Here is a 23,676-nt window from a genome sequence, read left to right as displayed (position 1 = left end):
TGATATGTTATTTCATTATTTATATTATTATTATATCTATTAATGCATCTTGAATTCTGTTGGTGTTCTCTTTGTTAAAATCAGGATCTGTGTTAATGGACAACTTCAGAGATAATAGTGGGGTTTTTTCTATATCTCCATGTCAACCCTCTTTTTTTGTCCTGTTTTAAAGAGGAAAAAGTGGCACCTGCTGGGGAGATTATTTTTCATTAATCTCCCTACTTTCATTGCCCAGTTCAGACTAGAAGATCGAGGTACCTACAATACCACAGCTGCTGTGGTATTTGAGATATGTCAAGAAGCAGTCCCACAACATTTCTTAGGGAGACTTTCTTTTGTAGGCATCTGAACCAAGGCCTGACAGAGGGACAGAATGGTGGGTACATCTGGGGATGTACTCATTGCTAGACTGCAGGTGAAGAGCTCTGGCCTGCACCTGGCTGATGGACCGACTGCTACCACACACAGCACTGGCCTTCAGGGAAAGCAAAAGGGGCTTTGACATTCCTGAGATTTAGAGACTTTATGGCTCCTCTGTGGCAGCTGGAGAGAGAGAAGGAGTCTTCTTACAGTGTAGTTCAGGGAGTTTAATGCAGGTTCTTGCTTTGAACCCTCTCTGGAGGGTTTCTCTTTCTTAGTGTCCCATCTTCTCAAGTGGACAATGTTCCTGCCATCCCCAGCAGCTGCCCCTGTTGGCTCTGTGCCTCTGGGCTCCTCCCCAGTGTACAAAGGCTGTGGACTTGAGACCCCTGTCTCTGCTCCGGGTTTATGTCCCTTGCCTATTTGGCCAGTTTCAGCTGCATGTCATACTACCAACTTCTTGCCTTTTCTCTTTTCCACCATTGCTGCAGCATCTCTTGTGCTTTGTAGGTCCTAAGAATTACACTTTTGTCTTCTTGTCTTTTGCAGTGTCTTTTATGATGACTTTTACAGTGACTTTTAAGTGGCCATTTGGACAGACCTAAGGCTTGCCTATCAGGAATGATGGGGTCAGTGGCCATAAATAGATACACAAATTCTACCCACTCTGCTATCAGAGCAAAACAATTCGATGAAATTATATCTTGTAGTTTAGATCAGAAATGTCCTACAGTATCAAGTCTGCCATGTTTATTTATAGCTGAGAAAAAAAAAAATCTAAACCTATGTTGTGTTTCTGATTGTTTTTCTAAATCCACAATAATCTTCAAGAACATTAAGATATTTGCATTCCTTAGACTGTACAATTATTAATCCCCTTATCTGGCTTGGAGTTCTCTGTGGGTGAACATATTCTTGGGATCATCTGGATTTTAGATTTTTCTAGCAGATGCAAAGGGAAAACATAAAAGAGAGAGAAATAAACCAATTCAGACTCAGCATGCTACTTGTTGAAAAGTCTTGTTCTAGTAAATTCATTTGACCTCTCATCTCTGTGAAATTAAACAAGTCACAGCCCTGTTTGAATAATAAACTGCCTTAAGATAGGGTGTGTGTATGGATGTGTGTATGAAAGTCCCTGCCATACTAAGTGCTGTGAGAGGTAGGAGATGTGGAGGAGGAATCAAAGGAATAAGGTCAGGGAACCATGAATGAAAGGGGTCGCTCACGACTTGAGTGGGTAGGACTGGATTTTTGCATAAGTTAGCTCTGTGATATCACACGTCACAACATTAACTAATGGACAAGTTGATGCTTAATGGATTGGGCATGAATATATATACAACAGTACTGAAAGAATATTTGTGTGACTAGAGTTGTACAGTAAACATATTTGCAAATTGGGGCTAGAAATGGATTTTAATTGAAACATAGAAGGTTTATGCCAGAAAGAGTTATTGGAAAGAGACTGGAGCAGTCACAGTTCTTCCAGTTCTTCCCAGAAAGGAAATGGAGAAGCATTAAGTATAGGTTACAGGTAATTTTTTTAGTCCTTGCCAGGTCTGGTGTACTGGTGTCTAACAAGCAAGTGTTGATTGACTCCTAAAAGCACCACGTTGAGGATTGAGGATAGCTTTGTGCATGCTTGTATGCATTCAGGCCAGATGTTGTGATTGAAGCATGATGGAATCATGACCTCCCTTTCACTGACCACTGCAACCTTGAATTCTAAATCTTTAGCTGAGTAGAAGCTATTTCTGTAGCTCTCCAGAGGAGTGAATGCTCCCTGCAGAACCCCATGGCAGCCTTGGCTTTCCTAGCCCATTTAGCTAGGCCTGTGTGCAGTGCCTCTGGAGCAGCTCCCCAAGGGATACAAGGAACCTGAAACACAGCTCTGCAACTACAAGCAGGTGTTTTTTTTCTGTCTTCCCTGCTCAGTGTGGAAAGCAGTGACTGCCTGTGTGTGCCCTGTGTGCTACACCCATACTTGGCCTAGTTCAAGTATGCGAGCTCCAATCCTGAGCGGTATTGGACTGTGACCAGTGTGCGTAGATATTGCTGCTTCTTTTTCTGGTTTGTTCTTTTTTTCTTACTTCCTCTCTCTCTTTCTTTCTCTTTCAAAGGCCTCTCGCACCTGATGATGGGTGAACAAGGTAAGTCCTTCTACTTCCTCTTTGTTTCAGTCACTGATCATGAAAGAGCTTTGTCCCTGCTGCTTTTCTGAGCTGGGCTTTGCATGACAAAAGCAACTAAGCCTGCTGGGTGCTAGTCCAAGCCATTTGCAATTTTGCCTGTGTCCCATAAGCCATGGCTACTCATCAGTCTGGAACTCAGGAGCCCAGGAAGGATCATGAAGTTATTCCATGGACAGTAAAGAGGTATGCTTCCCCCTTCCATACAGCCCAGCAACTATTTTATCTTGCCGTTTCTTTCTTGTTGTGCCAGCTGTAATGACTCCCATTTCTGCCTGGTAAATGTAGACCTCAATGTTGGTCTTTATTTTTAAGAATGCAATTACTACAAAAAAAAAATATGTTAATAGCCCTCATGGCATGATCCTAACTCATTATGAATCCTGAGGAAAATTGCAGATAATGGCCTGTGAGTCCTGTGCCTATAATTTTAAATACTCAAATATGCACAGAGCAAAATGGTTGAGAAAAAGAACAAGGCTAACCCCAGGTTGGGCTACAAATGAGATCTAGGCCTGTATCATAGTTCACATTTTAAAATCTCAGCCTGGATTGTGTTACAGATCTACTGGCTGTGACACAGTGGGATTATTAGTCCCATTTTGTGCTATGGGTGTGTGGAACAAGAACCTGGTGAGGAGAGGTGAGGTGAGGAGAGAGGGATGATTCTGTTTTCTTTTGACAGGGTCATTGTCTTGCTCACATGGAAATGCAGGGAGGAGTTAGAAGTGCTGGTGATACAGTCTAGTCTTGTGAAATGCTTGAAGACTCTAATGCAAGGTGTGTGCACGTAGTACAGTAGGTAGACCAGAAAAATGTGAGTTTTGAATCTAAAGCTGATGAGGCTTTCCCAGACTATGTGCACACAGTAGTGTTTTTGCCATGAAGTGAACACGTATCTGTGGTTAGACAGTCCAGAGAGTTTATAAGAATGTAATGGCTGTAAAGGCTCAAGAGTAATTAGGTACTTGAATAGAAGAGACGTAGTTTCTATGTATCTCAGCGAAATGTAGAGAGGCTTAGGACGTAATCAGTATTTGTTCTGCAGTTCAAGGCAGCTGGCTGCTCTGAGGTCATGAAAGCTTAGGAAAAAATCAGAAGTGAAGTCAGGGCTTGTTCTTCAGTTCTTGTACTGCTTAGCATCCCTATGTGGTGGCATAGTTAGAAAAACAGCTCTTCTATGGTCCTGACAGGCACTCATATAGTTGGCATGTTGAGCATCTGGCTAAACTCTGGGTAGTATTAAACTCCCTCTCTATCTCCACTTACTGTTCAGCTGGGCTCATGGCTCAGACATTGTGCTTGGTGAATGAGCATCCAGCAGACAAGCCCTTTCATGATGTCCCAGTTGCTCAGGAAGCAGCTGAATATGTAACCAATTGGTAGAGGAAGGATCATAGAACCATAGAATGGTTTGGGTTGGAAGGGACCTTAGAGATTATCTTGTTCCAACCCTCTGCTATGGTCAAGGACACCTCCCACTAGACAAGGTTGCCCAAAGCCCTATCCAGCCTGGCCTTGAACACTGCCAGGGAGGGGGCATCAACGTGATGGCATGTTGTGAGTGATCAGGACAGTGAACTTTCATTCTCAATATCACTAAACGTACCTTTGTAGCAGTCTGTGATTTAGCACTGAATTATATAAACAGATGCACTTGGCCATTTAAATTACAAGTTGCAACCCAGCTGGCTCATGAAGGCTTGCATGACCTATTCCAGCCTGTATGATTGTCCTCAGCCCTTTCTATACTCCCTGCCTGGCAAAAAAAATGTGAAAAATGTTGGCTTCTGGCAACTTTAGCCATCCCTATTTATCCATGATGCATCAGGGAATAGTGGTTCCTCCTGTCTTGCCAACCAACTCACAGGTATTCCCTTTCAATAAATATTTACTCTCTAAAAAATATGATGGATATGTAATATGTAAATGTATATATATGTGAGTAAATATGCAATGTCAACACTATGTATAAATACATTAGCTCTGGTAGGTGAAATGTGTTTAGCAAATATATTACCATGGGATTTTGTCTTCTTTTCTGCCCTACTCTGTTGTTTCCCTTGCTGTTTTGAATTTGACGTGGAATGAGGCGTATCACTGGTGTGCTATTGCATGAGGGCTTTGCATTTCTCAGTAGAAAATCAAATTAAAGCCAAAGGGCTTAACCAGGCTGTTGCTGGCTGTACTGACAGTTGTTTAAGCCTTGCTTTGTGCTTTACTTGTGGTGTGTCTCTTGCCCTTGAGATTGTGTTTTGTTGGGTTTGGCTGCTGCATAAATATGCTAATGTTCTGGGGTTTGTATGTATCACCAGTGACATCATTTTCTGTTTTTTATGCTTCCTCCTTCTCCTCTCTTTTGCCTCCTCCATGACGGACACCCATCTTGTCCCTCCTCTTAACTGGACACACACCTTCCTGTCTTTAGGTAGAAGTAAAGGTAGAGATTGCATTCTTTCTTAGACTTCATTGCTTGTAAAATGTTTGCTTGTCGATGGACAAATTGTATTTTTATGAATGTTTCATATTGGAACTCAGTGCCTTCACTTTGAAGTCTCTCAACAGTCTTTTGGTTTGTATTGAATTATCGGAGAAATATTTATTAGGGTGAACGCTTTGAGGCCTTCTTATCAGGTGTTTTCTCTCTGATCACACTAAACATGGGCTGTGCAATGTCTGGCTGGGTTGCAAAGGGACCAGAGGCCAGTGAGCTGCCACTGCTGACTCTCTTGCATTGGAGTGCTGGATGCTTTGGCACTGGTGTTGGTGGAAGCAAGATCTGGGCTTGTCTGGTACCCTTCAATGACCAAGGTCTTCTGAGATATCATTTCCCTCCAGCTCTGCTTCCTGTCCTCTCTGTTAGTGAAAAGATGTTTTTCAAAGAGAAATCAAGTTGCAAAAAGCTGCAGAGGAAGCAGAAGTGATCAGTGCTTCTTCACGGAGGGGTCCATTCCCTTTGCAGCTCAGTACTGCACAGGGCATGTGAGGCTGCTCTGGGCTCCAGCTTGCTCTTCAGCAGTTCACACCTACCTCTAGCACGCAGAGGGGGGGTCATCCATCTCTAATCAAAACTGTCAAAAAGGCAAAATGCTGCAAATCTGCTGTGGGTCTTGAATTGCACAGGAGGGGAAGGTGAAGATTAATTGATAAATTATAAGCAATGCTCAAGGAAAATTAATTTATTTGTCCTCATTTACAATGATATTGAGATATTAGAAGGCTTTTTATGTTGAAGCTTACTTCTTTCCAACAAATACACTACTGAAGAATCTGATCTATTGATCAGCATGATTTGAACCCAGTGGAGGATGTTGGGTGTGTCTGTGCCAAAAAGGTGTTGGGGGGATTAAATTACTAAATGGACTACTATGAATTTGGGAGGATATGAGAGCTCAGAGGATTTGTTCATAATAACTTTCCTTTGAGGTACAATCAGTCTCTGCCCAGTGAGCAATCCACCTATAATACCTGGATTCTGGGGAACACAATGGCATATTAAACACTTTCTCTTTGTATGATTCCTCTTTCTGTTGCTCTGCTGCCTTCTGTGACTTTTGTATTGTTTGGATTCTCTGTGATGGGTTGCCTCATGCAGTCAATATAGTTTGTTCAGTTTTGAGGTGGAAAAGTATTCCAATGATTAATTTCATAGCTTTTCTATTCTATCCAAAGTTGGGCAGTGGAGGTTAATACGTTCACAGAGCTATCTTCTTAGCAAGAGGTGAACATCAGAACATAATAATCATATATATATATATATAATACACTGGTAAAAATGTGAGGCCCTAAAGCTTTAAACCCACAATACAAAATGTTACTGTGCCTCAACACAGCTGCCAATAATTGAGTTAGCTGATGTATGGCTTGGTGTGATTGAAGGGTCAGTGGGATCAGGGCGAATCTTGTATGGCGTGATGTCAGCTCATGTTGCTCCTTCTTTTCTTGGGTGGCACTTGTGCTGCAGGGCAGTCTGTGCAAGTCTGAACTGAAAGGCTTTTCCCAAGCAAAACTCCCAGTTGAGCCTGTAAGAATGAGAATTAAAATACATAGTCCACAATTCATTCATATGCACTGAAACTTTGTTGTGTCACTGAGTGAAAATACTGTTTCACTGCCCAGTTTTTAGCTCTAGTTGTAGCAAGTGACGTCACTGGAGAACCATCACTCTGTATGAAAAATGGTATTACCTTCAGAGGGTTCAAGTGGTGTGATTTTGAACCCACACGTGGCCTTCAGCTCATGGAAAAGGTGGTACCAGATGCCTTAGTGATTGTACCTGGAAGGTTCATATTTTTTGGCATTATTGTAGGTTTTAGTAAAAACTGGCAGCCACTCTGTCTCATACCATGTACATAGATGAAGGATATGATGGATTTGATTTCATAAAACCTCTCTGCAACGTATAGCACTGTGACCTTGCATTTATCATTTGAAACAAGTCTTTCATTAGTTGCTTGCACTGTAGTAAATAGGCTTCTTCTGCATCTATCCTTTTTTAAAAGTTCAGGAAATTTTAATTCTCTTTTTTTTCCCCCTGAATTCCTGGAAAGCTGAAGAAGCTGAAGTGGAAGTATTCTGGGGTAATGACTGCTGTAGCTGAGATACAGAAAAGCACCTGGGTACCACTTGCATTTTAACCTGAACCGAGTATCTATGCATTGTTTGTGTTTTTATTGGTTGTGTGGTCACAGACATGAGGTAAATGTATGATAAGCAGGGAGGACTTTTATTTAGTTTGGCATGAATTGCTGAATACAACTTCTTTCCTGGAGAGGAATCGACAATTAAGGAACAATTATATTGAGTTTATTTCCCTAACACTCCCCCACAAGCAAATGATAGCAAAGGAGATCATAAATATCCAACTCTAATTTGCTATTGAACTGGAGTTAATGTGTAGTCATGTTCTTCCTGATCATTTGTTCTCTTGACAGCCTTTGTTAAGGAAATGATAATTTGCCTTTTTGCTACCTTTCACCATTCTTTTATGGCTGTAGCAGGTTTTGTTTTATCATCACTCTTGGTTTGGATCTGGTTTCTATCGAGGGTCGTGCCTCCAGAGAAAATTGGCTGTATTCCTGGTGGGACTCTGCTCTTCTCAGTGAATTAAGTCCTGTGTTTTCTTGAAGGAATAGCAAAATTGACATTGAATTTCGCAGGCCTAAGAACCCAAAAGTCCCAACTGTCCCCTCTGGCACAGAGAATGGCAGTGAGGTCTGGCTGGTTCCTGGGTGTGCACAGGCTGCCTCCGTAGCGCCGGGGCAGTCTGCAGGCTGCTGCTTCTCCTCTGAGGCACTCGGCTCTGTCCCTCCATCAGTAGGTGTGCTCGGGATGGAGAACTGCACAGCTGCACACTTGTTTTCAACATGAAGCATTTCATTTTACCCATTCTCAGAGAGAAATGACAGAGTATTCACATATTTCGTGTCTGGGGCATTTCTTAATGCATGTGGTGTTGGCCAAAGGCTACTGGCAAATTCGTGGGGCAGTTCTCAGCATCGCAAGATCAGATTCTCTCCCTTGGTCCTAACTGCCCTTAACCCAAGTAGGTCTTTTCAGTCTTTGTAACGTTGAGCATTGCTCTCAGTGAGCAGTGTGTGGTTGTTATTTCTTTGAATTGTTCAATAATATTGACCAGGAGGTAATGGCACAGAAAAAAAATGAAATAGCATTTTTGGACTTGGATGGAAGGAAATGACTGGACCTTACTGATCTGGAAAATACTTTTGAGTTCTTCTTCACCAGCAGTACCATTAGGATTTCAGAGCGATGTGAAGAGGTCCATCTGAGTGGCCAAGAGTTTATGCAAATGTTGAATGCCATTACATCAGTAACAAATAATTTGTGCTTTATAAATATCTCATTATGCAAGAGGAAAACCAACACTACATTCATCTTGCCAGCCTTGGTGGTGGTTTTTAAGCTCTGCTTTACCCTGTAAAAATATCGTAATAGTTGAGCTTTAAATGTGAATATTTTTATTTTGATTTCTACACCTCATTTTCTCTAGTAATTTTAAAATATGCGTGGCAATGTTGTTGTTTTCCTTTTGGTGGGGAAAAAAATGGCTACATTATTGTAAGGATGGCGACTTTCAGTTTTAACTTTCCTCTTAATGCCTGTTTGAAAAATGAGGCATTTTATTTTATGGTTAGCAAATACCAAATCTGTAAAACCTCTTTGATAGAATCAAAGCCCCTTGAGTGTCGATGTCATTCTTCTGGGATCTTTTTTGCTAAGCAGAATTTTGCTGCTGGCTTCATGTTCTGTTTGAGAAAGAACCAAAGATTTTAGTGTAATTCTTGTAAGTCTAATTAGAGACGATTGATAGTTGATGAATTTTGAATGTAAGATATTGGGGGACGTTTCTGCAAGGCATTCATCCTATTTATATGTCAGAGGTGATGGCATTTTCCAAATTTGTGTGAGTGAAGTCACTTTGATGCTGGATATCAGCTAATGCAAAGGAATAGATGCCTTATCAGCGTTCTCCTTTTTACACCTCCATAATATGTTTCTGAAGGCAGACAAATGAGACCTTAAATAGGATGATTCTGGTAACTTTTTGTTTGTTTCATTTGTGCAAATGAGCATGTGTGTTTACAAACAACGTGTATGCAAAAATATTCAGTAACCTGGTAAATATTTTGCACATTATAGATCATTTTCTCACGTGCTTGCCTTCTGGGTTATTTTAACACCATCTCTATCTAACGTGTGAATAAACAGCTGATTCTTCATTGGCTTTTCATTTTTATTAAGGAGAATGATTCCTGTGAGAGTTGAAGGCATTGTGGTCATGTTGTGTGTAAGCAGGAGCTAAAATATTGCCTCCTCACACTGTATTGTTGTCTTCTGTTTTCGAGGAGGCTCAGGTTTCACTCTGCCCAAAGAGAATATTTAATTGATATCATGGAAAGGCTTTTTTTTTTTTCATCCTCTGCTTCCTTCATTTGAGGCATTCAGTGGTGTGTAGAGATGCAGAGGTAGCAAAACAGCCCATGTGCTTTGTAAAAGGCAGCCTAATAGCACTTTTGATGGACGTCTGATTTTTAAAGTGCTGTATCTTTCATTAAAATTTACATGTAAAGTAAGGGCAAGCACAGTGACATGAAAGCTAATGCAAGTTGCACATCTTGACATAATAACAATCACAAGAAACCGGAGATCCCAGATGGCAGCTTGGCCTTTGCCATCCTTTTAATAAGCTACTAACTGCTAATTATTGCACTCTTATGGGCAAGTTAATTTACTGTTGACTCTTAAAGAGACATTGTGCCTTTTCCTGGCATTTAGGTTTTTCAGTTTAGATTTGAGAGTGCTTTTTCCCTGCTGATTTGAGGCCTTCCAACGGACAGTAACAAAGAGGCAAAGAAGCAGAGTGGGAAATGGAACATAATAAGCAGTGCTTTCTTTGATAATGACAGAATATAGGGTTGTGGGTTTTTCTAGGGCATGGGTTTAGAGCTGAATGGAACACCAGTGTGTATATTAGATCCAGGATTTAGGTTTTGTCTTTAAAAGAAAGCTCTTACTGCAGAGTTAGTATTATCATTAAAAATAAACAGAACGTCTTTCCCTGCAATAATTGAAGCTTGAGATTCTGAAAATGAGATAAACCAGAAATAGAAAATCAAAATTACAGGCATCTTTCTGTTGCCAGAAATTATTTGAAGGCAAAATTTTTAACTCACAGTTCTGAAAGCGAAGACACCCCCTGTATTTTTGGACAAAAAATTTCCTTTGACTGTTACCTGGTTGCCATAATACAGGGAAGGAGCCTTAGCTGTAAAACACACACTTTTTCAAAGTGATCGTTCTCTTACAGTTGAAAGGGACATTTGGTAATGAGACCAGTCAGGGAGAAGTTTTGATCTAAGAACCTATTTAGGAATGAAGGAACAGCTGCAGTTTAAATGGACTCTAATTCTCACAGTTAATGCTGTTTTGTGAATGCATGATTCTCTGTGATAACATTTGGGAGGAGTGATGGTGGGTAATAGCTTATTTCCTGGGCTTTATGGTAATGCAGCAAAGTGGTGATAATGCCATCAGGAACTGAAATAGACCCCTGTCACACACATCAGGCAGCACTGCAAAAATATGAAACCCAGTGAAAGAAGGGAGTTTCCTGTTTTAAGGCTCATTGTGGCCTTTTGTGGACCAGAGTGATAACGTTATGGTATCGAACAGTTTAGGAAATGCGTGCTGTGTAAGCTGGATCTTACACATTAACAGTAGGCTCTTAGAAACAGCAGCCTTATTTGAAGTGCTGTACCAGATAGTAAATATTTTTACTAGAGATTAGTGGATAACATGCCATACAAATGGTTGTAAAACTATCACTGTGCAGAAGGTCATGCTTTCTCCAATCATCTGCTATAACTCACCCAGTACCGTCCGTCCCGGTTATGAAGTCATGTCCAGTAGTGTGTGATTTCCCCCACCTCAGTATTGTGGGGTTTGATTCTGATTTTTGGCAAGGCACTGTTGCTAATTGCAGATCTTTCTGTCACCACCACCCATTTCTTTGGCCATCCTCATGCCTTTCATGGAGCTAGAGCTCCTTCTCACGCGGAAATTCGTTTCCCCATTTATTTCAAGAGCCTTGATCGTTCCCAGTGCAGGTATCCAGATAGAGATCAGTACTGACAGGCTATGCAATAAGGGAAGATGATAAAAAAAATACCACTACAGAGAACAAGGAATCAGGTCTGTATTCAGCACTTACAGGTTGCAGGGCATTCATTTGGTTTTGAAGCCTTTTTGGTTGAAAATCCGTGTTACAGATGACTTGCCCTGCAAGTTGCTGTGCTTAAGGGACTGGGTTTCCTCAGCAGCCAGTGGAACCCATAGAAATGAAGTGTTTTGCATTTGGGAACGTGTTGTGAACCTGCAGGGATAAAGTTCTAGCGGAATTCTCTGTGACATGTTGAGCTCACACTAGCTATGCTTTACACACCAAGAAGCTTGATGTAATGATATTAAAAGCCGTATTCTTCACTGCACTGCAAGGACTTTATTGTGGTATAACTGATGCTGAAGCAGAGGAAACCCACTGATGTAAAAGAAATACTGCAGGGAAGAATCTGGCTCTGAGACTGTCCCAGCAGTAACCTGAGGGATTCTGGATCATTCTTACTAAATGATGGCCTTAGTTCTCCTCTTGTTAGAGACTGCAGAGCATTTAATAGAAACGGTCCTTTACCAGCACTGCTTTGTGGGGAAAGGCTTTAAACAGAACTGGTACTTTGAGAATTTGTGTACACAGTTGTCACCATTAAAAAAGTCAGTAGCATTTGCCAAGCAGTACCACACCGTGGTGCCTGAGATATCGCTTTCTCTCCTACTGTAGAGCAAGAAGAATGTATGTAGTGTATGTAGGTAAGTGTTTATGATTTGATTCTGTCAATTGCATGCATTTTAATCAGGCTTTTCTCTCAAATCACAGTTTGATTGGGGAACTGCTTATGGGTCAGATTATTTCTAAAGCAAAACATGGTTCCTTTTAATTGTCCTTTTTTTTTTCTTTTTTTCTAAAGACTCTAAAAAACCATTTTAGTATTTTTTTTCTAAAATCATATGGCTCTGTGATTGTTAGTTGTTAGTAGTGGTAACAAAAATATATAATTTGAATGTTAAAATAATTGTATTTTAAAAGGAGCTGTGGTCTTATTAGGTACGGTGGGATTGTATTAAGCCAGCATTATAAAGCACACACCTTTATTCCCCCTAATTACTGGTATATTAATAATGACCAGGTTGATGCTGAATGTGCCGATCGCCAGCTGGGATCAGACAATTACATTTGATTATGTAAAGAGTTAGTTGCTATAAGCCTTGAAATATTAAAACTTGGCTAGAATAAATATCACTGAAGAACCTTTGTCTTTTACGTGTGTATTCAGCTGCCAGTTCTCTGAGCAATTCTTGGTTCACCCGGTAATGTTGGGAATCAAACTGTGAACAGTTATTTTCCAGCCCTGTGAATGTTGATAAAAGGATCTTGCATAGCTGTTGGCTTGTCCTGTGAGGGGGGAGCAGCACATCGCTGCATCGCAGCACAGGGATTACAGGCGCTTGCTTAGCTCTGCATTAAAGATGTTGCAAGCTTGTATAAAACCCAGGGCAGCACCCAGCATCACTCTGCATTTGCATTTCCCAGCTCTGACAAAGGGCACACACCTTTCAGGCACCAGGACTGGCCAACTCCATCATCCAAATAATACATTTATCTGACCGTTTTCAACTACACATTAATTCTGGATAGTCTGATTCAGTCTCGCTGAAATCTGTAGGCACGTGCAGAAAGCTGGTCTCTACCTCTGGGGTCTTTTTATTTCCCCTTGTTTTACCAAATTAATTTTTTTTCCCCTCCAGAATTTGTTCACATCCTAAATATCCATTGATTTTTCTTTCCTCTGTTGCTAAATTGCTGAAAAGGCGCACAACTTAGGTTATTTGTCTCCTGGAATACTGTCATAAAGAACACTTTCTGGCACCGATCATTTAACAGAATATAATTTTTGGCACAGTGTGACAGACCACTTATGCCAGGCTGTGGAGAGATTCTTTTCCTAAAGTTGGAAAAAATCTGAATGTACACATCATTAAGGCTCTCTTTAAAAAATTACTTGCTATACCTGAAGTACTCTACTCCAGGCTTAGCATTGCAATTTCTCAGTCAATTTTATATTACGAGATACGATACTAGAGCCATCATTAGCAATCTTTCTTTGCTACATTCTTGTACTTTATTTGTTCTATCTATTGACTCCATCTTTAAAACAGATGTCTTTTAAGAGAAATCTGTGGACACTTCATTTCCTGCCGAGCTGCACTGTGTGTCTGTAATGGAATGAATGAATGGATTATGTGGTGGATGCGCTTATTGTATTGTCAGCCAGAAGAACGACTTTTTTCTGTTAGTGCCAGTTCCCTTTGACTTCCCAAATATTTATATTTTTTTCCTATTTCTTTGGTGGGGGAGGAAGAGTGGAGAGATTATCTCCGATTCTCTTTCTTTTTTTTGTCTCCTAAGGTATTTCTGTTTAAACTAGTGTGGTTTTCTTACTAATTTTCTCCTTCAGGTGTTTGCTATCAATCTGCTGGGTTAAACTTTGTGCTGTTCCATCAGGCAAGTTTGGTAAATGTTGATCAGTGCATGAAATCAGTTCTTAAATGGTTGCAAAATTGCCTTCCTTCAGACTGTTTTGATCACAAGGGCTTTCAAGTGTCAAAGTCATTTGGAGAACTAGATAGATAAAATGCATGAGCACTAAGCTTTTTCCAGGATAGAATAAATAAATGTGTTTTCTACTGTGTGCTCTGCCTCTGATAGTGATTTGTTAAAAGGGGAAAAAAAAGAAAAGCAATGATATTAAATATTTACAAGAGTGATTTAGTTGTGTAATCTTGTGCTATGCATCCCTGTTTAATAGTGAAATCAGCTACTGCTGAAGTAAATGCCATTAAACTGGTAGTGCTGTGAAGGTCACTGCCTATACAATGTCAAAGCAATTTATAGAGAATAATGATTTTTGTCAGCTTTCCAATGTACCAGCCTCCCTCCTTTTTGTCTCCTTTTCCAAAAATAACCAAAAAGAAATTTATTTCAGGAATCACTTTCTGTCTGACTCTTCTCCCAGCTGACTGATTTGGGAGCTTGCAACCGCTTGACAAGTTTTCCTGTCGATGTGCCCAGCGGATAGACACCCATTTCCCTTCTTTCCGGCCTTGAGCTCGTTACAGCTCTATTTGCTGGGGTTTCCAGTGGGCCATTTCTCAGCAGTTTGTTTTAAGAGATGTGGAATTAGGACTCTTAGGAGTGGTTGCTTTTCTCCCCAGCACCTTTCTAGCACTGTCTGTCCGTGCTCCTCCTGAAACATACTGCTCTGTGTGCTGATTGTTTGTCATCAGCAGTGCACCTGTAGTGTGTTGACATCCCACCAACCTCCCGTCCTGGTAAGTGTCTTAGAAAAGGCTTGGAGTGCATTCCTCAGTAGCGTGGTGGTTAGTGGAGAGGTGGCAGGAGGGAGAGGTGTGCTCTTGCTGGCGCTGCTGGCTTTCACTCTGAATTGTCGGGGCCTTTGTGCCTCTGCGGCAGTGGAGTGGGGACAAAAGCCCTTCAGCACCGCACAAGGAGGCTGCTGCATTGATGCTTGCAGAGTGCCCTGAAAACAGTACGCAGTGAGCACAAAGCATTATCATTCAGCTTCACATCCGTCCAGTAAGAAGGTTAATTATTTGTTTTCCTTGTTTTACAGTTGAATAAGCAGAAGCGCAGAGAGATGGAGAGAGCTGGAGGAGAGCAGGCAATAAATGCCAGAGTTCTCTTGTCCATTCCTGTTGCTGTGAGCACCAGTGCAATCCATCTTATAAACCACCACATAACCTGCTTGTTCTACCAAGGACTCTCCCAATTAGATTCCACTTGCTAAAGCAGTTCTCTAAGAAGATTTAAACTGTATTTATCTATTGATAAACATGTACATGACCGTAGAAATGGCAATCGTATTTTACAAAGGGAACAGCACACATTCTCTGTGACAAAAAACCTACAGAATGAAAAAAACCCTCATAATGCAGAGGTACCCTTAGAGTTTGCGCTGAGATAATGTGGGTTTCTCCTTGGAGGCATGAATTTTAAGGACAAGTGGAAAAGAAAGAGGGTACTTCCACAGTCAAGAAGTGGAAATGGTTTTTTCGGTTGTTGAGGAGAAAGAATGGATGTACAGCATCAGCAGTTGGAAGGGAAACAGAGGGAATGGTAATAGACATGTATGTACTTATATCTGGGAGAAGTGTCCCAGGTAACGTGGTGGGAGTGGAATATGCCAGGAACACCAGTCTTCTGGACAGAATGAGGTGGGAAGATACCCCTACTTTATTTTTTTGCTGACTATTGGTCAGGTATGTATTACTACTGGTAGCTTATGTTGGTTCTTTGATTTTTGTGGCATCTCATTCCACAGTGCACACACGAGAAGACTAAAGCCTTCATTTACTGACATGGCTTTTCATGGCCTTCTCCTCCAGGCCCATTTGTGGACCTTTTATCTGTTGTGAAAGAGGTTAGTTCAGCAGGGTGTCTGGAATGGATGTGTATGTGCATGGTTAATTCGGGCCTTGTGATTTCCTTTCCTCTATTTTATCTGGTTCTTTGTCTCTTTTTATGCAAGTCTATGATTACTATTGAGTTCTTCCCAGAATGCTGGCAATTATCTCACAGGTGGAAGGATTAAGAAAGAGCAGTGAGAATTACACTGGGATTAAATAGGGCTGCCTTTGGAGTGTGTTTGTGGATATGGGGTTGTTTTTTTTTTTCCTCTGAGCAGAGAGAAAGAAGAGAGGAGCCAGCTCAGCCTTCAGGTTTCTCTAGGGAGGAAAGTAATACCCTTGAATATGGAAAAGTAACATCTCAGCTTGGGAGGAGGTCATGCTGAGAGAGGAAAGGTAATGTTAAGGCACAAGATTGAGAGTCCTCAGTTCAGTTCTCGGTTGCTCTGATTTTGCTTCAGGCTGTTCTGATTGCCCACAGTGAACCTCAGCTTGTCCATGTGTGAAATGGAAGCAGTGATAACTTTCCTGTCTTATGTTGCATGAAACTAAATTAATTACACTGTGCTAGGTTTTTGGGTAGTAAGTACAAAAGAAGAGGACAGAGTATTCTTTTCATGCTCCATACTCTGGTCACACAAGCAGTAGTGATGTCAAATGTGGTTAGTGGAGGGCTATTTCTGTCCCTCTGTTATCTCTCCCTCTACATAATAAGTGGGGTAGGCACAATGCTGGTAGAAATGGGGAGCTCAGCCCCTTTTTGGGATAAGAGGAGGAAGTGTTCCATGGGTCTGGCAGGCCATGTATCCCCGACTCTGGAGGGGCAACACAGTTTGCAGGCTGGATCATGCCACACCTCATCTACAAACCGGTCTGGATACTGGCTTGTGCTCATACAGTACCTGGCAGATGTCAGCACTGATGGGAGCCTGGACTTGGGGCTGCAGCCCAGGGCCAAGAGTTTATTTCTTTGAGCCCTGTTCTTCACTTCTCCAGACACTCACACCACTTGTGTTTGCCATGCAGCACTGCCTGAAGACCCTGAGAGAAGTTCCCCATTGGTGCTGAGAAAGCAAGTAGTGCTGGCAATTAAAAGAGGTGTGATGGGAAAGGAGCAAAGGCTCCATCAGTTGCCCTGCTGAGTCTGTGTGTGGTGTCCTCCTGGTTCTGGCCAGGCCAGGGGCAACCTCTCCAAGCAGCCAGCCCAGGTGAGCTGAGTCAGCCCAGGTGAGCTGAGTCAGCCTGGGCTGTTTCCACACCACCTGACATCACTCCCCCATAAAAGGGGCTGGTTGGGGAGGGGTGCTGCTGGGTGCCTCCAGGGCAGTCTGATTGTGGCTGGGGTGTCTGGTTGGTTCTTGCATTGGTACAGTACTCTGTTATCACTGGGTATGAGTGTAACTTGCCACGGGCTGTTATTGCTCCCCTTTCACAGTGATTTTGTCTGTAACCTGGCCTTATGCTGAGCCATGTAGGCTCTGTCTGTTCCTCCTCTGGAGCAAGGAGCAGTGTGTGGTGCCCAGCCACTGTTTGGGGGCTGAACCACCACAGGTGGGAATGGTGGCATGCAGGGTCCATGCTAACCTCAGCATTGCTGGAGAGGCTCAGGAGTTTCTTGGCATGTATTTTTCCTCATCAGTCAAGAATCAGGCACCAGTAAAATGAAGTGTAAGTGGAAATGGGGAGATTGTGCCCTTCTGAGTCCATACAAAGACTTTGTATAGAGTTACTGTGTGGGCACTCCTGCATGCTATTTTGAGCTTTCTAATGTTTGTTCCTTTCCCCTTCACATAATTCAGTTAACATTAATATTTTCCTCTTACAATGCAGATTTGTTGGCATTGATTGGGGTGTGTTTGGCTAATGGGGCACCTTGGGGCAGGAGCGGAGAGTTCTTAGAACTTTGCCCATGTAGAATATGAACTTTTAGAAGTTATAATAACCGTTTCCCATAAGCATTCCAATATCCTGACACTATTGTTCTGTAAGGATTGACTAAGCCTTTGTTCTCTTTCCACCTGGTGATCGTTATTTCTGTTGTATTTTTTTATTCTGATTTTGTATTAGTAGGTCAGTTTGTTTTACCTTGTTTGCATTGATGAATAGCTGGGATTCAAGAATCTGGTTTGTTCTGAGAATATTTGTATCAGAATAACCCTCAGTATCTTCCTGTCTCAAATACCTATGCCAAACACATTCTTTAGTGTCTCCTTATGTTACCCTGCCTGAGTGATTAGATTTGGAGCTGTAGTACAGCTGTTTTGTCTTGACCCACAGCTCCACCATGCAACCCTTGATTTTGACTTGCTTTGACTTGCCATGCCTAATAACACATGCAGTGCTGGGTCCCTCTGGCACCCTGATCTAGGGCATTGATGCCATCCTGCTGCTGGGACTCAGAGTTGGGTTGGTGCACATCACTCTGGACTTTTAGCAAGTAGAATTTGGTGGGACAGCAGAGGTAGAAAAATGACACACTGGTAGAGCTGATAACAGGAGGTACTCTGTTAGTCACTGGAAGCACTAAGTATTTTCTGCTTAACAGAATACAGCAAAGGACAGAGATTACCTGATGTTCTTCCACAGAGATAGGGTGAACTACTAGTGCCAGGAACAGAGCCCAGAGTCCTGTTGGTGCAGAGCTCCTGAGCTAAGCCTGCTTTCAGCTGAGCAGCTAGGTACAGCAAGTCACATCAAAGCCAGGTTTAAAAGTGGGCCTGAGCAATTATATTATTCTTAGACAATGTAGAAATTGCTTTTGATGCATTTTCTTAGTCTCTTCGCAGGAAAATAATGTTAATTAAAAAGCCCCTACTGCATTTGAGACACTGTCTTGCCAAGAAAGGGAGAGATTACTTTTCATGGTATGTGGATATTTCACTTTGTTAACAGAGTGGTTTAGAGAAAGCGGGGGGGAACACTGGAAGGACAAGACTGATTGAAGAGTCTCTTATTACAAGATTATCTGTCTTTCTACTCAGCTGTGTATTTATTACATGGCAAGGCTCTAGTTACAGGCCAGTGATTGTCTAGGTTCAGGTGTTTACCTGGCAGCTTCTGGGGTGCCACATAAACAGCTGTAAATAGAGCCAGCTATTTGATCCACGCAGAAAGAGGTCTGATTGTAGGTCTCCAGTCTTCCTAGGGTACAATGGCCAAGCCGAAGCAGGCAGCAGGCTGTCCTGCCGGGCGACAGAGCTCTCTGCTGGTGTTAGTTCTGCTGTCACTGCTGGAAATGTTGATACGAGTTTTCAGCAGGGGAAAACCAAAAAGGCAATTGGCACAGTGGGGATGGGGCAGGGACTGGCAGCGTCTCCTTCTTTTATCCATTCATGGTACCCCAGGATGTCAAGTGCCAGCATGGTGGGCTGCTCGGGCAGGACTTGCCAGTTCCTCTGGTTCCATATGACAAGGCTCTAGGGGTTCATACTGCCCCCTTTCTAATCTCCCTCCCCTCCCACTTGCTGGCATGACTTCAAAGAGAAGGCTTTACACCTTTCCTCTTACGGTTTCTTGTGTGTGAGGCTCTGAAGTCCACAAGATGTCTTTGTGCTGTATAGGATGGTAATGAAGGACATAAAAATTAGCCAAGCCCACAGGCAGTGGGATCTGTAAGTCTTTTGCTCTGTGACACTGTCAAACCTTTCTGGATTTGTCTAATAGTTGCAGTTCCTTGTGTGTATGTCTCAACTCTATTACCAATAATATAACCACCCTAACATAGGATAGGACACTCTAGTCCTCATCTGCTCTTGTTTCTTCTGATCCTGTATATTACGTTTAGGAGAATAAAAACCTATGGCAGCTTTTCAACAGTAGATTCTGTGTTTAGCTAAATTCTAGTCCTTCCCCAAATGCTTCTATGAATTAACTTTCAAAATGTTTCTTAAAAGCCTTATCAGCCTCTAATAAAATAATGGAAGCAGTGTTAAGAATAATGAATCTGTAACTATATAGAGTAACAGAACCATGAGCAATCATCAGCAGCATTTAATAAACAAAACTCATAGAAGGCACTTGATTACTCTTGGACTGAGTTACAAAATTAATGGATGAAAGAAAGACAGTGATTGTGATATATCTAGACTTCAATATGTTATTTGACAAAAAAGCCCTATATAATCTTACTTGAAAAAAACAATTAAAATTTGGCTTTATTATGAAGAGTTTTCTAAAATAAATTAGCAATACAAAAAGCCACAGAATTTTCATGAACTGGGAAGGCTAGACAAATTGGAAGTTACTGTCATTTCTGTCTAGTGCTTTTCTCAGTGATCACAAAGAGGAGGAAAAAATGACATATTAATGAAATGTGTAGATTTGACTAGAATGGGAAGAATTGCAATCATCAGTGTGGATAGAAAACAGCATAAATGTCGCATAAGTGCCCTGACATCCTTCACTAAGCAGTAGGTGGATAATTCATCTGTAAAGAGATCTGATAAGCTGCACCTAGACTAAACTGTTAAGGGCCTTAAATACTGTAAGATGGAGATATGTCAAACAGTTTCTGAGAATTTTGAAAAAGCTTGATGATTAAGATCATGCCTGGCTTGGTTATGAGGAAATAGTGAAAGACTTTGTATGTATAGCTAAACGTCATGCTGGGAAACAGGCAAGATAGGAAATGAAATCATCTCCAAGCGCATAGAAAGCATAAATGCTCAGAAGAAAAAGTAATTATCCTGGTGCTGTCTGAGAGGAATTACCTAGAAGAGGTGCCACTCAATTGTACAGAGGTCTTCTAGGTGCAGTATCGAGAAGGAACATCTTAACAATGAGAACTGTAGCTTTAGCTGGTAGAGTACTTTGCTAAGTTAAAAAGGGGGAAGCACTGAGTTTGGACAATTGCTTTGCAAATAGACCAAGGAGTTCCTATTCCTGGGATCTACTCTTTCTCTGCCACACCTACTGTACATGAGATAGTGACTTAGAGGAGGATAACTTGAGTCCTTTCCTCTCTTCAAAGCTTAAAGGTACCATAATATAGATATTCTTCATTTTCCAGAGGGTCTTTAGCTGCTCCACATTGAAATCCTGCACATTTAGTTCTAGTTGATTTCTGTATCTCTGAAGGAACAATGACCTGTTGTATCAGCTAGCAAGATAAAAATAGTCCACCAAATGCAAACAAAATGTTTTCATAAAGGAAACTGGATAGTTTGCCATAACTACATTAGTGCTAATGCACTACCAGGTCTCTTTTCTTTATCCATGTGTTAATTTTGTTCTTCAGTATTCCCATCTCTTCTAGCTTAATTACCCTCCCCAGACTAAAGGCTGCTGCCGCCTTTTGGCTTCATTACCAGCTTTCATTTTCATTAAGAACCTTGTGCTAATGGACTGTTATAAAACACAGTCATCACTGGCAGGTGTTGCCAAATGACTCTCAGCATGATGGCATTTCTGTGCAATGGAGCAAGCAGTCTGGACATTGGATTTGTGGAGCATCCAAGGGCTTGAGATAGAAGGCAAAGAGAGAAAAGTTCAGCAGATCAGTAAAAAGAAGCTCTCAGATGATCATGTGAACAGTGATGGGAAAAGAGCACTGTGAGTAGTGGGCTTGTTGTGAGACCTCCAATAGGGCCAGCACCTGCTCAGGTTGCAGTATTACAGAAGAGCTTCCCAACCAGGTCTGTAGTAGTGCTGCAGCCCTTATCACAAAATACTAATCCTTATAGCCATCCAGTTGAGAACGGAATGAGAATCTGAATACCACCTCATTGAGTGAAATCATCTATCAAAATAAACTTTGTGGCTCATGTCATCCAACATTAGTAATGGGAATGCATCTTTCTGCTCCAGAGATATCAGTCATAGTTGCCTTTGTGTGCCTTCTGAACCATTTAGTGATGCTGGAACAAAGACTCATCAGGAAAGAACAAGGACTTCCTGTATTGTCCTTCAAGGAGCTGATTGTCCCAGTCACAATAACTAGCGACATGTCCCAGAAGAAATACTGTCAGATATTGAGTCTTAAGAGGGGAATAGGAGTCTTTCAGCACTGAAGAACTGTAATAGAGTTATTATTCTTTGTTGATCTAAAGGTCCTTGACTGTTGTTATTATTTTCCAAAAGACCATACAAGCTCCCCAGTTCTGTACCAATACAAATGCCAAGCAGGGGGACAGGATGGACCTACTTGCAGATAAGAAAATGGTCCATTTTGCATATTCTTTTTCTGGCCACTTTTGGATTTAGTTATGCTTCCCATTTGCAAGTTTCATGTCAGCTAAGTGATCTATGTATGCTTTAACAGAGCGACAGTGTGCTATCACTTGCTGAGAAGAAGTGATGCTATCGGTTCTTTTCTGTCCTCTCTCAAGGCACCACTCCCCTGCAGTAGGAAGTCTTTTCATGTGGATGGACTGATCTCCCAGAGTAGGCAAGGAACACTTGACCTGACTGGCTGCAGGATATGCACTTTGGCTGAGTGTAAGAAGGTGTGCTTTCACCTAATTCTTGACCTTTTAGAAGTCTTTGGGCCACGTTTGAGAACGAATAGCTTTCCACAGGCTGAAAGGCTGCAGCCAGAAACTCATTTTCCATCTTTTATTTAAGCAAACCTCACAGGACATGACAGTGTTTTAGAATTGGAGAAAATTGCTCCTGGTTAGAAGCACGGATAATGTAAATAGGTATAAATCTCTCTCTCCTTTCCTCCAATAATTCTGTCTAGGTCACATTGTAGAGCGTTGCCACCACATGCTTAACTGTGACCCTGTGTTTCTTCTGTATCTTTTCCTTGTACATGCATAGATGCTGCGTATGTCCAGAGGATTCCACTTGTAAGTGATCAAAGTTAAATGTGTGTAGAAACTAGAGCTCAAATCACTTCAAAGTGGATTAGGCTAAATAATGAGAATGCATCGCTGAAGAATAATCTTATACTGAACAGCAGGCGGTTTGGGGCAGAACATAAGTTGCTGTAACCTGGTAAGAGACAGGACAAGGTGTTAAAGAGCATTCTAGTGGTGGATATTATTTATTAACAGATACTTTTATGTTCTGCCATTTTTCTGTGGTGTGGGGTTTTTTTTTTAATTCTTCTGTTAGGCTCTTTAGTGCTAAGAATAACTTTGTGCCTGGATGTTTCTCAGTACAGATGAGTCTTTTCTCCTGATTCTGGCTCTTCTATTATGTTGGAGTTGGAGCAATAGAAAGGACCACGGGCCTCTTACTTTACTGTCTCACTGGCACTTTCCATCTGTGAGTCAGGTTTCTTTGCTGGTATTGATTTGTGTTCCCATAATCAAAGTGTGGGTTAGGGAATAATTAGTGTCTTTTCTTCCAAGTGGAGGAGGATGAGGAGGGTCCCTTAGGGAATTAGTAGTACAAGAGGGTATAATCCCCAGACTGGCTATTTTTGGGGGCATTAATACCATGTATGCTCTAAACATGAGATTTAACTATTCATCAGGAATGGAGTAGAGTTTGGCCTGATGATAGGTTTAAAAAAGCCCTATGATGGGCAGAGCCATTATCTTCCTCCAGAAGGTGATTTACTTGATATTGCTGGTCTGTGACTCAGGCCTTTCCTTCTGAAGGGATAAATCATTCCTAGCAGAGTAAATGTCACATGGAGATGTATCGGTGACTCCAGAAAAAGTTGCCCTTTAACAGCTTCCTGGTAACATTTCCCTTGCAGCACTTGGGTACAGGCAATGACAAAATAAAGGGAGCATCCATCCCCTTCTTCTGCCTCTCTTCATCACAGCCTGTCAGTCCCACCTCGGGGCCATTGCATCTTGAAGGGAATGACTCAGACCACTGGCAGAGCAGATAATGCCAAGCCAAAAGGAGATTGGGCAGCATATAAATCTCCGGCCTTGGGACAGGAGGCGACTGGGACCTCACTGTGCAATCACAGAGGCCATGCTCTGTGGTGGAGTACATCAAGACACCTTTCTTGGAGTTCAGGGGACTGATGCTAACGCCAAAGCAGAATCTTCTTGACAGATGAATGGAGTAGGGAGGTGGGAAGGTCGCAAGGTGGAAGGCTGCAAGTACTGACGAACCTTATGTGTAACTTTGTGGTTGTGAACCAATAGAAAAATGATCTCTC

The 23,676-nt window shown here is 41.8% G+C and overlaps 1 protein-coding gene across 1 annotated transcript in view; it reads left to right on the top strand.

The window, feature by feature from the left end:
• Positions 1–23,676, top strand: part of NRXN3 (neurexin 3) — a gene marked incomplete at its 5' end in the record, with an annotated part of 932,122 nt that overhangs the window by 41,637 nt on the left and 866,809 nt on the right. The window contains 2 exons of the mRNA XM_084263764.1: positions 2,484–2,513; positions 4,981–4,992. Coding sequence (XP_084119890.1) covers positions 2,484–2,513; positions 4,981–4,992 — 42 coding nt within the window. The remainder of the gene's footprint in view (positions 1–2,483; positions 2,514–4,980; positions 4,993–23,676) is intronic.

Source organism: Gallinula chloropus (genome assembly GCF_964237585.1).
Source record: "Gallinula chloropus genome assembly, chromosome: 4".
NCBI lineage: Eukaryota > Metazoa > Chordata > Aves > Gruiformes > Rallidae > Gallinula > Gallinula chloropus.
The sequence above is the reverse complement of the archived record's forward strand: the minus strand, read 5'-3'. Positions and strand labels throughout refer to the sequence as shown.